Source organism: Cygnus atratus, chromosome 7 (genome assembly GCF_013377495.2).
Source record: "Cygnus atratus isolate AKBS03 ecotype Queensland, Australia chromosome 7, CAtr_DNAZoo_HiC_assembly, whole genome shotgun sequence".
Classification (NCBI taxonomy): Eukaryota; Metazoa; Chordata; class Aves; order Anseriformes; family Anatidae; genus Cygnus; species Cygnus atratus.
Window position 1 is genome coordinate 20,817,158 of NC_066368.1, and position 15,211 is coordinate 20,832,368.

General features: G+C 51.0%; 1 protein-coding gene across 2 annotated transcripts; it reads right to left on the bottom strand.

Moving 5' to 3' along the window:
- Positions 1 to 1,115: 1,115 nt before the first annotated feature.
- ELOVL3 (ELOVL fatty acid elongase 3) lies at positions 1,116 to 11,684 on the bottom strand. 2 transcript variants are annotated; one of them, XM_035538745.1, is made up of 4 exons: positions 11,667 to 11,684; positions 4,053 to 4,184; positions 2,895 to 3,046; positions 1,116 to 2,266 (listed from the first exon to the last, which is right to left on the bottom strand). In XM_035538745.1, the coding sequence occupies exons 2-4, from the start codon at positions 4,148 to 4,150 to the stop codon at positions 1,845 to 1,847; spliced, it is 672 nt and encodes a 223-aa protein (XP_035394638.1). In that variant the 5' UTR covers positions 4,151 to 4,184; positions 11,667 to 11,684; the 3' UTR covers positions 1,116 to 1,844. The 2 variants fall into 2 exon arrangements, with proteins under 2 accessions (XP_035394638.1, XP_035394628.1); XM_035538735.2 differs by lacking the exon at positions 11,667 to 11,684 and adding an exon at positions 6,912 to 7,081.
- Positions 11,685 to 15,211: the final 3,527 nt, after the last annotated feature.

The window sequence follows — 15,211 nt, forward strand, 5'->3', positions numbered from 1 at the left end:
GCATGGGAAAAGGCTTGGGCTGGGCACGTTCCCTTACCACCTCTGGCCAGCAACACCCCAGCCAAAGTCCAAATTTCTGCACGGGCACCTAAATAACATTAAAACTGAAGAGGATTCCTTGCAGCCCAAAGCCTTTGCTGGCTACGTGGGGTCAGCAGCAGCGTGGTGCTGCCCGGGGCCAGCTAAGGCGAGCTGTCCCTGCCAGAGGGGCCCTCCAGCAGCAAATGCCACTGCTGGGCTGTCCCCACCCAGGGCCACCGCAGCACGGCCCCATGTCTCCGGGGCCCTGCCAGCTCCAGGCAGGGCCCCGGAGGCCCCCTATAAAAGCAGGTGAGGTGGTGTCACCTAGCGGCTGCCGGCACCCAGGACAGCCTGGGGCTGGCCCCACAGGGCATCCGGCTGCCACCCGGGCTGAGCAGGGGATGAAGCTGGGGGACACGGTAGTTTTCCTCGCAACTGCACGGGGCCCCCCAGGTGGCCTCAGCGGCTCGTCTACCCCACAGGAGCTGCCATTAATTTCTGCCATCAAAGACAAAAAAAAATATATCAAGTGCATCCCCTCCAACAGGGCTGTTTGCTCTTGCAGCTCACCAGCACTATGCAAGCTGGGCTTTTTTCTTCACGGAGTGCCAGGAGGAGTCATCTCCACAAAGACGTCCATGTGCCCACGGGGATGCCCGGCTGAGCTGAGCACTGCTGGGGCAGCCAGAGGCTCGGGGAGGAGAGAGCTGGCACGGCCCAGCAGGGACCGCACCAGGCACAGAAATGCCTCAAACTGGGACGTGCCATCATCTGGGGCTGCTCCTGGATGGGCTCAGGCTCTAAGGCTCACCTGACATGGCATGGCACCCTCAAACAGCCACATGGTCGGGTCTGCTGGTAACACAGAAGCCTAATTCTTGTTTTTATCATTATTTCCCTCTCATTCTCAGTTGCATGTGATGAGCAAAGGGACCAAGGCAGGTCGGGCTGTCGGTGACTGCTGAACGGGGAGCACAAAGGGACAGAGCCTGTCCGTACCTTGCTGCAGACAAACCAGCAGGATGCAGATGGGGAAAGCAATGCTTCTCCCACAGCCCAGAACAAGGGTTAGGCATGAAAATGGTATCAAATAATAAACCCATATGCAACAGCATTTATTAGTCATTTTTACATATTACGGCAACAGTTCTTGATGCACCCTGAGAGGAGTTTTTGGACCCTTCTGCCTCCCAGCCCTGGGGCTGTCCCTCAGTGGGACCACGGGCAGTGCCTCACTCTGCAGGCCAGGCAGGGCTGGCTCTGCTCAGCTCCCAGGCAGCAGCCAGCCAGGTCACACTGCTTGGTGCTGTGCAAGGGCGACCCTTGGGGTGACAGCCGCTAACATTTATGTGCTTTTGGGTGCTGCCATACAGGAGGTGGTGTTTCAACCTGTGTCAGGGCATTTAGCATTTACAGCTGATCACATAAGGCATTAACTCAGGCATTACCAGGGCTCAGCTCAGAGGTTGGTGTTGCTTTTCAGTGACAAATTCTGTACTCTGTGAGCAGCTGGGGTGAAGAGCAGCCACTCAGGCTCTGCTGCCTGCCCAGGGCACGGTGAGCCATGGGCAAAGGGGTCTCCAGCCCCTGACTGCACCCCTCTCCTGGCACTGCCAGCCTGCGACAACCCAAGCCCCCCTCTGGGGAGTCACTGCTGCAAGAAGGACAGGCCAGAGGCCGCTGCTCAAGTTAATCTGAAAGCTCTCATCCGCAGTGACCCTCATCACCCCAGCCCCGTCAGGTTCTTGAGCTCCAGCCAGGAATTAAAAGTTCCTCCTTCCCTCTCCCTCCCTCCACCCCAGCCAATTCCTCCCTCCCCGGTTTTATTCCCCCTTTGATTTCTGGGTGCTCGTCAGGTAAGCCTTGAAGAAGAAGTTGCAGAAGAGCACCAAGTAACTGAGGTACATTAGGGATGAAAAAGAAACGTTTGACCAGGTGACAGGGCAGACCTTATCCTCCATCCAAAAGATAAGCAAGACATTCACTATTATGGCTATCAGCATCTGCAGGATCTGTGAAAAGGTGATGGCCATGGCGATGTAGCGGGGCACCCGAAAGCCCGCAGCTCGCACGGAGTAGTAGGAGTACATGAATGTGTGGACGCTGAAGTTCATGACAGTGAACCAGCCGCCGCCAGGCACCATCTCCTTGTAGGCGTACCAGGCGTAGATGAGAGTGGCGATGTGGTGGTACCAGTGGAGGAAGATGAGCTTCTGCTTCCGGAGAACGATGAACACAGTGTCACCTTGGGACGGGGGAGAGGTGCATCGTTAGTCAGGTAAATTGCAGCAGTCGTGCACATTTTCAGGCAAGGCAGAATGAGTGAGCTGCAATGCTAAAGCCATCACCTGGCTTGAGCCCACCAAAACCTAGCTTCACGTTGGATTTGTCTGTACCAATAAAGCCCATGTAGGCACCTGTGGTTTGTAGGGAAGAAACTTCCCACTGACACATTCAACCCTCTGTGCATTGCTGCAGGCGCTTTTCCTTCTAACAGACTTGGCACCTGTCAACCAAAACATTGCCACAGACTTTCCAGCAATTCCTGCTCCAGCAAAGCCAGCTCTCGCAGGGTCGATGTGAGAAATCCCTAGGGGCTGCCCCTGGCCTCAGGCTTCCCACTTCAGAATCGCCTGTTGGCCTGGGGGGATGAAACCAGAGCAATAACCTCAGGCTGCATCCCTGCAGAGAGAGGACACGAAGATGTATAGGGTTGAGCAATGGGAAGCAAGGAAACGAGCAATGCGTGCAAGGTTAGACAGCCCCGTTCTCTGAGTAACATTTGGACAGACACCTGTGAAAAAAAAAAAAAAACTACTTATAAAAGCAAAGGAGTTCTGAACACATTGCACAGGGAGAGGTTTCAGACTCACCCAGTTCCAGGACTTTGCTCAGGGCAAATAAGTAGGCCCAAAGCTTGGAGACGTGGTGGACGTAGAAGGACTGATCACACACCGACTGCTTGAATCCCATGGAAGACGTGATGGAGGCCATGTATTTCCAGGACCGATGGGTCCCTATGGCACTGCAAGAAAACCAGAGATCTGAAAGCTGTGCCCAACCCACCACAGGACCCTAGGGCAGCACTGCACCCAGGAACATTTGGCTAACTCCATTCTGAAGCTCAGGGCAGCCTCAGGGATGTCTAAACAAACTGTTGCATCCCACAGCAGCAGCAGGAGGGCTGAGCAGCAAAGAACACTCTCTCTCATACACCCTCTGCTACAACTGCTTGAGAAGGCATGCAAGGGTAAGAACTGCTGCGTTTGATCTAAGAGGGGGGCAGCTGTTCTGGTACCCCATCTCCTAACAGGCCAATGGTGCATGCCCAGGGAGAACACAAACGGGGCAAACACGTCCTTTCTGTCCCCATTTCCTCTCACAGTTTCCACCAATCTGTGGTTTGTGGTCCCCAGACCTCAGATGGAGCTTTCATGTTTCACAACAAAAAAAAAAAAATCTACCAAGAGGTACTCATTTACTTCTCTTTTGAATCCAAGTATGCTTGTACCATTTACAACCTCCTGTGGTGGGAAGTTCCTACAATTTAGCAGATTACAAGGGAAAAAATAATAAAAAAAAGAAACACCTTTTCTTTGCTATCAGCCTGCATATTTCATTTGTGTAAGATCATCTCGAAACAGGCCACGAGTGGTCATTCCCTGACCCCTCTCTCCACACAAGCTGTGATTTTACAGACCACTGCAACGAGGGCAACCAGTGACCTTTAGACTTGACCACAGCCAACTTGTGCACGTGGGCAGAGAGCCTGCTCTGGAGTTAGTGTGCAGCAAGGTACTTGTCTTGTTTTGTTCTCTCCCCCCAGCCTGAAGAGGTGTGGAGACGTGGAGTCTGCCTGCTTAATTACACAGTATGGGCTGCAGCGTTCTCACCGTCACTGCAGGGAGGGAGGCAGCACCAAAAGACTATTTTAGACTGGTGTTCCTCTCTTGCATGGGGGATTTTTTTTTAATTTTTACTTTTTTAAAGAAATCAGAGCTAGAACTTGGCAGGTAGTGCCAGGCTCTTACCTGAACAAGGCCAGCCCGAGGGACCACAGGGTCAGCGGTGCGCGCAGCTTGTAGCCCCTCCGCTCCTTCATGAAGTGCTGGGTTCCAAAGATCAGCATCACATAAGCCGCAGCGAAGAAGAAGGACTTCTGCCTGCAAGGAAAGCAGAGGGAGCGGTCAGGGAAAGTGCCTGTTTGCAGCAGGACTTTGACAGCCCCGGCAGAGCTCTCCCCAAGAAATGAAACATGTCCTGCCAGCGAGCCAGGAAATCCCTGGGGATGGCAGAGGAGAAAGGGAGCTGTCATACCCGGGAGGCCCCCGCAGGACCCGGCAGAATGAGGATATGGCAAACTGTGGGCAGGGCCCCGAGCAGACATGTGGGTGCGTTTTGTCCCTTTACACACCTTGGGTGGTGCCAAGGGCCCGTTGTGGGGCACGGGCTGAGCTGCAGGCCTTCCCTCCCTGCTGCAGCAATGCTGCATTGTGTGGTGGGGGGAAACGAGTGGGAAGAGAAGGAAGCAGAGAATTGGACCCAGAGCTGCAGCCTGGCCCTGACAGCCCGACTATTGTACACAGGGCAAGCAGCAGAGTCCCAGAGGAGCAGGTACACAGATGAGACCTTGGCTGCACAGGTTTGGCAGCCCGGAGCCCAGTGACAAGTGTTCATCACAGTGTGTCTGACAGAGCGGCACAAGTTCAACGAGTGGATGACCCCGAGCACTGCAGCAAGCTCTGCCCCCCCCCAGCCACTGCCACTGGGAAAAACAAAAGGGCAAGGAAGTTTCCACGTACTCCAGGAAAGTGGTCAAGCCTCCTTCAAAACTTGCCCAAAGAAGCGAGGCATGGCTGCAGGAGCTAATCTTCCTGTTGGTACATTAGGGAAAGGAGGAAAGCACCAGCTGGTTTAGGCTCAGACACTCCTGGAGCATAAGCCACAGCTTGAGTAAGCTACAGAGCAACCTCAAGTCAACTCGGGCAACCACAGTTCACTACTGTGGGGTTATGGTAAAGGGTCTCCAGAGACCTGCCCTGCGCTTCCAGTCCTTTCCTCCTTGGAGGAAGGCACCCGCTCTGATGGATATTTATCCTAAGAAACCCCACCCCATGGACTCAGGAGCCCAGCTCCAACCAGCAAACCCCTCAGTGTGCCGTCCTCTACACGACGGTGTGGGAAATCAGACCAGCAATCTGCTGTGAGATCCCCAGCCCTCCTCACAACAGCTCGTGGCTGGTAAGTGCCTGGGTTTGGCCCCTTACAGCCTGTGTTCACTACGCACCAGCCTATCTTCTCAAGCACTCTGTGTGGCTTTCCCCAGGGGCATGTAACAGGTTGCAAGGAGGGAGGGACGGGGTTCCCAGCACCATCCGGGTCTCCTGCCCAACCCACAGCTGCACCAGGTACCCCACGTTTAAGAGCCACAGGAGCGCTGTGCAAACATCCAAGCGGGCTCTTGAAGCGCTTTAGCTGCCCTCATCCCATGACATATGCTGGCCATAAGGGGCACTCAGGGCAGTGACATGAAGGACACTCTAGGTCAGGTGAGAGATGTTTTTTTTAACCCCGCTCTCCAGCAGTTAGGCAGCTCCAAAATAAGCAGCTAGTGGCAGACTGGGCACTGCACTCCCACCTCTGTACCTTGCCCCTTCCCCTCCCCTGCTCGTGGCCTGCACACCAGCGGGGTGAAGCTGCACAGGGAGCGGGGCTGCTGCCCCCTGGAAGCCCAGGCTGGCCACCAGCGAGATCCCTTCGGGGCGAGCCTGCCCTCCTCCAGGCCTCTCTGCTGGGCCAGCAGCTGTGAGCCCCACGCAGAGGCACAAAGCTCTGCCTGAGCAGCCCTCTGACCCGTCCTCCATCCTCCGCCCCATAGGCTGTTAAAGCTGCAGATCCCAGACTCTGCCGCTGCAGCCCCACCTCTGAGCCACCATGTCCCTCTGTCCTGTTACGATTGCCACTCCTGCACCCAAATTTTGCTTCTCGCCCCTGAAGCCCAGGGTATAACGATGTTTCAGCTGGGGCTGGGCTCTGTTCCTTTCAGATTTCATCCACAGAGGTTTTCTGCCTAACACAATCATAAATATCACATGTAAAAGGGAAAAAATGCAGACAGACAGGCTTCCTCCAGCTGAAGGGAAGGCCAAGAAAGGGAAAACTGCCCTTTCTCCTGGTGCTCAAGCACCAAACAGGCTGTGCACCCCAAAATACAGAACTGCACAGGTACCAAACACTGCTGGAAGCAGGACAGCGATCAATATAGCTGTGAGTAAATGCAAGTGCTGAGAACATCTTGCCTAAACAGAAAGCCCTCTTCTCCCCCCAGATAAATTTACTTAGGGCAAGAGAATTAACCCTGAGCTCTAGGAACAGAAAAACAGCAGCAAGTCAAGAGCGTCACGTGGATGGGCTATGAAGCAAGCCCAGAAAACAAGGAAGGCATTGTGAGAAGCGAGGTGCCTTGCTGCGGGTTCCCCTACAAGGAAAGGGACAGGCTGCGGAGGTGTGTTTGTTAAAGGTGTTACGAGGGAAAGAAAACTTATGGTGAGCAACAAGAAAAGCAAATGAGAGGTGTCCCTGGCACTTCGAAAGGCGGAGAAAGCTTAAGGAGGAGATATAGCTAAACCTGGTGCATTTCTTTAATACTCAGCTCGCTTCTGTACGGCCGCGCACGAAGGGGTAAAGCAAGAAATCTCCAAAGAAACCAGTGAAGAAATAGCTCAAACGAGAGCCCAGTGGCGATGGCGAGGAGGCTGCTCTCTGCCGTCTCCTTTGACGCGGAGGGAACAATCGCACATTGAGGGCAGGCGGGGAGCCGAGCGGCTCTCCCGCAGGACAAGCCCCGCCGTTCAGGCCGCCGAGCAGCCCCGGTGCCGGCGCTCACCCACCAGTTGTCCCGCATCCAGCCCAGCGCCTCCCGCTCGTCGAAGCTCCGCTCCAGCTCGTACTCCCGCAGCGGCGGCGGCGCCGACAGGCTGAAGCCCAGCGCCATGCCGCCTGTTCCCAGCCGTGCCGAGCCGTGCCGAGCCCCGCGTCCCCCCGGGCACCGGCACCGCCCCGGGGCGGCCCCGGCTCCGCCCGGCCGGGTGCCCTCGGGGACCGAGGCGGAGCCGCAGCCGGCCCCCTCGGGCTGCCGGCGGTCCCGCAGCTCCCACCATTTCACGCGTGCCCCTCAGGAAAGCCCTACGCGGCCCCCAGAGCTGGGGAGGTTTGGCCGCCCCGCAAAGGTCACCGCGACCAAAACCAAGGCACCGGTGCAGCCACTGGGTACGTAACCCCCTGCCGTGGTGCGGGCTCCTCTGGCGGCATTGGCACCCAAATCACACACGGACACGCAGCCTGTGGGCAACCCAAGCCCGGTTATCTCTGTGCTGGGCGCTTGAAACCCCTAGGGGTTTCCTAGTCCACAGCCTGAAAACTGAAACATCTTTTGAAACCTTGCCAAGACTGCTCATTTGCTCAGTACGTATAAAATTGGGCTGCATCCACGTGATGAGAGGGCTTGCTGAACTCAGCCAGTTGTACCTGAACTTGCAATTGGGGCATCATCTTTCCAGGAACATAGCCCTTATAATTATTTATCTCCCTCTTTACAAGAATTATGTAATAATACTCTGCTGAGTTTTCCTGCGCTCCACTCGTTAGCTGTCATGGTCAAAGGCTACTAATTTTTGTTTGTTTGTTGAAGAGGACGATGCTACACTTTCCATAGGAAAAGCTTTTGCTTGCATATGGCATGGAAGGACGTGGAGAAAATGCTGCCTATGTCCGAGCTACTCCACGTGTTAGACTCCTCCACTCCACGTCAGCCACTCCAAGAAGGTGCCCGTGGGCAGGTACTGCCATCCTTTCCCCTCGGGCAGCAGTGACCTGAGTTGTCCCTAATGGGTGTGTGGGTGACACAGTGGCATGTTTCTATAGCAGCTTACCTTTGAGCCAAAGAGGGAACACCCCCAGATCCAGTCCTGTTGAATCTTTTCTATAATGGTCTGGATGTGAAGTCTTGGGGTGTTTATTAACATACTACAGAGTAGTGCTATTTCAAGTAAGAAATACAGATCTCCAGACAATCATCTCACCTGCTTTCTGCCAAGGACTTGTATTATCATTAAAATCACAGATAAAATTACTTGAATAAGAGTGGAAATGATTATTGATCATTAGCTGGCCACAGTCTTGACCCAAGAGAGCTAACTGCCTTGTACCACTGTGAGCCATCCCAGGGCTCCACCACACTATGAAAGCAAAGAACAACCTTCATGATCAAAAATGGTCAAAATGCCTTTTTACCACAAGAGAGAGAGCATAGCAGGCAAACCATGACTTTGTTACACCTATACAGTTTAAGTAGATTTAAGGGGTGGAATGGTGAGGATAAGGAAACAAATGGCTACTCCTGGCGGACTCCCTAACTTTGAAAAGGAAAGCCCCATTTTTTTTAAAAATGCATTTAAAACACGTTGCAGCAAAGAGCTTAACAGAAGATGCTAGAGGAATTACTCTGAGTATTATGCTAGCATTCAGCTAATGCAAAGCTTATGCCCACATAATCCTTAGATGCTGATGTAAAATGAGATATTACTTACATTTTCGGCACTTCAAAATGATATTCAAAACAGAATGTAGGCAGCAATGAACAGCTTTTTTTTTTTTTTTTTTTTTTTTTTTTTTTTACAAAAAAAGGCAACAGCAGATCATACAACACAATAAACAGAGGAGCTCTCTGAACACCAAAGCTCTGAGCATACAAACACACATTATCAGGTACATGGAGGCCTCGTAAGCACCAGTCTGCAGGAGACTTCTTACAGCTGTTTGGGTGAAATGCAGGCGCTGGACATGACTTGTTCCAACCCGAGGGAAGGGCTACCCAGTAAATATCAGAGTCAGAGGGCTTCATCCACTGGTGTACGCAGGAGGAATCGCTGACTTGGAGGATTCAGAGATGCCCAGCAGAGCTGGGTGACACATGGGCACCCTCTGGCACCAGAGCCCTGAGAGCACGGTCTCCAGCAAGGGCCTCTCTCCTCCTTGGCCATTAGAGGGGAGCAGAAGCCCGTGAATGTGCAGGGAGGCATCGCCCAGTGCGCGGAGCTCTTCACTCCTCGGAAACAAAGGCAGGCAGGAGACCGACTGTGCTCCTCCCTGAGCCCTTTTCCTCTGGGAGAAACAGGGGGTTCAGGCCCAAGGAGGAGAGAGGATCCCCTGCTCCTTGCAAGCAGGCCATCCTTCTCTCCCTTCTGCTTCTCCCTAGTCTCAGGCTGATACATTTTAAAGTTTATACAACTTTTGCCCAGTACTAAATAGTCCTGCCTTGCAGCTCCCTGGATGGTGTTGGCTGGCAGTCAGTAAAAGATGCAGCTCAGCCACAAAGTCCCTTTGCCCTGGCAAGACAAAGCCACAATAGGAAGCCCCCATATCTGTATCAGAGCCTCCCTGCACAGCGTTTTGTACAGACGTTCTGAAGGTTGTGTATGATAATCAAGAAAGTTGGAGATCTGAGAACAGTTTTACAGAAAGCCAGCCTTTTTCCTCTTTGATGCATATGTACTCCAAAAGACTGCTTCTGGTGAACACACTGCCATTCAAGACTGTTTCCCAAACAGGACAAAACCAAAGCAGATTGACTGAATGGAAGGCGGAGGCTTCTCAGAAGGCACAGTCTGGAGTCCTTACTAGTGCTCCAATTTAATTCTGACCTAGTTGCTCTCACCACTGCAAAACACTCCAAAGCAATAATAATATAAAGGATAGCAAGTGTCCTAGGGGTTACACAAAAGTGATGGTGACATCAGGAGCTATTAACCTAAAGATGTCACAATCAGCGATTGCTCTTGGGATGAACACTATCACAGCAGCTTCTTTACTCTAAATCAAGAGTTGCAAATCCCATGTGAAACACTGATGACAAAAATCACCTCTAAGGAGCTCTCAGTGGTGGTGTAGTAGTGTGCCATTTACACAGCCTCCTGTTCTTTGAAGCCTGTTTGTAAGCTCGGTGGTATTTGTAAACAGTGATTAAGGTGAGTGAATAGAGTGAGTGGCTGAGGTTTTGCATGGAGTTGCTATGTTTTCAAACTCCCGTCTGAAAACAGCAGTTGAATGCATTTTCAGAGTCTGGTGAACCCGATGAGTTTGTCAGTTTAATTCGCCACTGTTTTCACAGCTGGAAATTCACAGAGGCTGAAGGAGATCAGGCACATCTGACTACCTAACAAATGGGCCAGCTTCTTGAACCAAAAATCCTATTGAAGGACTTCTGATCAAGATTGAAGGTGTCCTTTAAACAACCTGATCATCTACATCTTCATCAGAGAAATCTCAAGACCCAGGATGAGTTAAGAACATCTACAGGGATTCATATATGCACCTATTTGTATTTTCTGAACTACTTATTAGAGAGAGACTTTGTACATGACATTCAGATTTTTTCAGCCAGAACACACTCAGTGCTTTGAAAGAGAGTAAAACAAACCACAGCACAGTAACAAGAGGCTCATTAACCAAATTGCCATCATGAGCGGTCATCTACATTGGTTATGGTACATAAAAGCTTTTCACCTTGCATTCTCGGACCCTAAATACAAAACCTTCTGTTTTGCAGAGCCAGAGTATCCCCTGGTATTCACACAGCCAGACCTTGCTGATGGCTCTGTCAGCCTTTCTTCACTTCACCGTTCTTCTGCTCATGTAAGGGGTCTGGGCTCACAGTTAGCAGAAGTTACACTGACACCAGACACAGACAAAATGACTTCTTTTCTCCAACTGAAGTCCATCAAGACTATAGAGTCCCAGACAAAGCAAAGAGCACAAAATGAAGGTTCAGCAAGTTCTAGAAAGCAAAGTGCTGGCAACAGAAACGGGACTAAAATGCTACCAATTTAAATCAGAGGAATTAAGGCTGAATGAGAAAGAAGTGTTACCCTAGCCCTGATCCTGACTCTGCTAATTGTTTTACTATCTGTTGTTACTCAGCTTTGTTAATGCATCGCCTGCCAACACACACATCTTCAGTACCATTCCTCACTCTGCCAATCCAGGGGGCAAAAGCAAGAAAGAAAAAAGCGAAGCAATTTATTTTTAGCAATAACTTTGGCCGGCCCATCTTCTATTTTCACTGAGGCATTCAGCTTCTTGCCACTTTGTTTTTAATGAAAATTGACTACTCAACACTTCTTCGCTATTAGTTTAGATTTTAAAAAGACTGGCCTTAAAAGAAAACCCCACATGTGATTGGTGGGTTCAGTGCATAGTCATTAAGAAGTTTCCCTGTCTAGAGTCCCAAATCCAGCATTACTGAGAGACCACCTCACCCAAGGCTTAGCACAAAGGGCACTAAAGCTTAACTCCAGCTGAAGCCTCTGTTGAACTCATGTCATTTGAATTATAATATATTTTTTTTTCAAGATATGCAGGTTAACCTATGGTGCTTCCAAGAACAGTTTAGCTATTGTTTTTCAATTCTTGATTCACTTTTCTAACAACAGACATTAGATATACAGGGCTGCCCATACCCATTAACATTCCGGTTCCCCTATGTCCTCCAAGCTTCTTCATTCTCTCAGATTTGATAAATACAAAAAATCATCGTTTCCTTTAAACTGTTGTTAACTGGTTCCATGTATCACTTTGAACATGCTTACCTCTTCACAATCAAGCAGGCTCATTCTAGTCTTCCAGAATTACCAATAAGAGAAGAAATCTCTTCGCTGCAAAGCTTCATACTAAAATCAGCAAGTTTTACATCAGAACCCATTTCAGAAGAGCTTGCCTTACAGGAGCACCTATTAATTAAGACAGGGATTAGGTTAACCAATGGCAGCACTATCATAACACTGATACAAAGCCCTCCTGTTAAATAATAATTCAAAAGTTCTCCTTAGGAGGATCACCATACAGGCCTAACTGTTAATGCTAGCACCAAGGCTACCTGCAAGAAGCCCAGAAGGAATCAGCCCCAGATGCATCCCACATGGTCTTTAGTAACAGCAGGTAGAGGGGCCTTGCTGGGGGTAAGCAGGCTCAGCTGGAAGGTGGGGAGCATGAGAACAAGTTTTTGCTAATGGCCTAGGAGCAATAAAGTCTATAATTGCTTTCCTTTATTACTTTGAGACTAAATACCCAGATAGCTAAAGAGTTAAAACCACAGCCTTAGTAATGCTTGTGCCTGTGACTGAGCAGCCATACATAATAAGAGGCTTTCCAGAAATTTAATTTAGCCCAGCCAAACCCAGCAATTGGTTTGAAGAGGCTATTGAGAGGAAGATGAGTGGGAATGGATGAAGGGTTAGAAAGGATGCAGTTGGAAAGAACAAGGAGAAGCATCCAAGGAAGGCATGGCCCACATCCTCAGGAGGATCAAAGAAGGGCATGGGGACCACTGGGGAGAGGTCCATGGGCAGAGCCAGCCCATAGTGGGCAAATGGCTGGGGCTGAGCCATGCTCAGGCTCCTGCATCAGCCAGAAAGATCTGCTGGCACAGAGGTGCAAGGAAGCTCCTTCACCCGAAGCTCTTTGCTCACTGCCATTTAATGATGGAATGAGTCAAAATCCCAGAGCCTTCAAGGAGCCATCCTTGACGTGTTCCTCCCATGGCCAGGGTGACTTCACACTCACCTGCAGAGGGAGACGGCTCCCCTTGATTAGCTAAATTTTGTTGACCTACTTTGGAGCCTCCACCTTCCCAGGCTGGAAAAACCAGCCGCGGAGCTGACGTGGCCGGCTGCAGGCCCGGGGACAGGCTGTCCTGCAGGGATGCTGATGGAGGGCACACAAGGACCCTCCCACACACGAACACGCTGGGGCTGAAGCAGCGGTACCTCATTAGCTGCTCACAGAGTCCTGCAGGAGATCAGCAGCTGAGGCCTTCCCTCACACCAGCCTGCTGCTGATCCCTGGAAAACATGCCCGTCTGCATCCCCAGGGTGTCTCCGGCGCTGGGACAGCTCTGCTCGCAAGGCTGCCATGTTCCTCACCAGCCCACAGGGCCGGGCCAACCTGAAAAGCCGGCTGACTTGCTCTCCGTGCCTCCCTGCCCGCACAGCCACACAAGGCCCTTGTGGGGGTTTTGTGGGCATGGAGAGGCTGCTGGCACTCCAGCTGGTGCTCGGGCTCCCCATGCCTTGCCAAGAGACAGAAGCAGAGGCAGAAGACAGCTTTGTGCTGTACGGGGCTCAGCTGGGGTTGCAGCTCCTGGGTGAGGCCTCGGCAGCCTTGGGGAAAGTGTTGAGTCATATCCTACTTCTCCTTGAGGATGAAAAAAGTGGGGGAGGAGGGGCTCAGTGCCTGCTTGGTGCCTCACAAACCATGGTTTTAATGCTAAATTACCAGACGTGGCACACATGTAATCTGGGGTTGCACATATTGCCCAGAGAGAGGTACCAGGGCTGCCGAGGGGCAGAGCGCACCCCCATCCTTCTCCCCCCCGACACGGGTTTTGACCACATGCATGTGTGACAGGCTGCTCATTATTAATAATTGAACTTAATAACCAGCTCAAGGCTGTGTTATACTTTCCTTCCGTATTCAACACTGAAAGAATAACATGGAAAAAAACAGAGAGAAAGCTGTGCTTTTAGCAGGAACACAGAAGAGTTAAGGAGGATAGGAATAAAACAAATCTGAAAAAACTGTATAGATGTATACAAATACTTCCAGAGAACCACCCTATAACTCTAAGAACATCTCCTGGCCATTTCAAAACCCAAACACAACTCTCCCTGGAGAAGACTCTTCCTTTTGGGGTGCCTTTTGAACGACCACTTCCTAGTCATGAGATCCTCGTATGGGTTTTTGCTTTACTTCACTAAAAGTAGCTTTCTCAGCAAGTTTTTGAACTATCTTTTAATAAGCATATATAATTTTAACTCCCTGGCTAGACATGCCTCCTAACTCTGCTGTATGTTTGGAAATGAGCATAGTCATGAAAAGCTTAAGGACTTAAGGATATAGCTGGTAGGAGGCAACATGTTAATGGTGCTATATTTTCCTTTTTGCTGGCTTGAACTTTTCTGAATTTGTAAACAGCAAGGCAGCAGCATTCCCAGTAAGCTAGAAAACAGACTCAGGTTTTTGTAACCCTGCACAGGCTCCTTGGGCCACAAACATCTCCCTGCTCTTTCACTTGAATGCAAAACAAGGTATAGGTCTCTGGCCCCATCAGGCCATGGTACCCTTGTTTCTTCTCATTAAGCTCACCAAGCCACAAACTTCCCAAATCATGTGCTATATTCAGACTGATCTAAATAGCCAGAACCTCATGTAGGCTGAAGTTAAGTCTCCCTTTTCCTCCCCAGAGAGAAGGAACTGAGCAAAACACCCTACCCCTTCTCCACACTTACCTGCCGGTAGATGACAACAAAGCCACCACAGGGCAACTGGCAGCCATGCTGCAGAACTTGCACCAATACATATTTTTCTCCAAAAAACTATGAACCTTTAAATTTTAACTCAACGGCAGAAAGGTGCCATGTAGCTCCTGTTTCTGCCACATATTTACAACCCCTGTTTTCCCCTCCTCCCTGTTTGTTTGCTGCTCACTTGGCTCTGACCTCCCCCGCTGGAAGCAACCAGTGTCCATGCCCTCAGCTCTGAGGCATGAAGCCACCTAGGGCTGCTACAAAGCTAGAGCAACAGGTCACCAAGCTCACCGCTGACTACAGCCAGGCGTGGGTATCCCAGGAAGCAGCAAGAAATTCTAGGAAAAACAGCAGCAGCTTAGGTCTATGGGCTGTTCTCATCCATCCTAGACAGCAAACAGGAATCTTGTCCAAAACACTTTTTTGCTACAGCACCACTGCAAGCTGAGGGCTGGGGAAGAAAGGTTGCACTGCCAGGCATCAGAGAAGCCTCTGAGTCAGAGCTGGGCACTGTCCCAACCCAGGGCATCCCAGGAACCCAGCCAAACTGTTGTTTGAGAGGTTATACACAGCACTGCACCTCCTTTGGAATGAGAAGCACATGCAAAAGCAGGAGCAGAGCCTGGAAATGAGCCACAGCCAAGAGCACAGCCATCAACCCTCGGTGCGGGGCATCACCAGTCAGACCATCAGCCAGTGCTGCAGGTAGGTTGTGCAACTGCACCCAGGTGTGGGTTTGTCTTAGAGCCCAGGGTGAGTAAAAACATGTGGGTATCGCTCCACACCGTGACCCTGAGGGGGACAAGAGCATGCCCACACATGTTGAATGT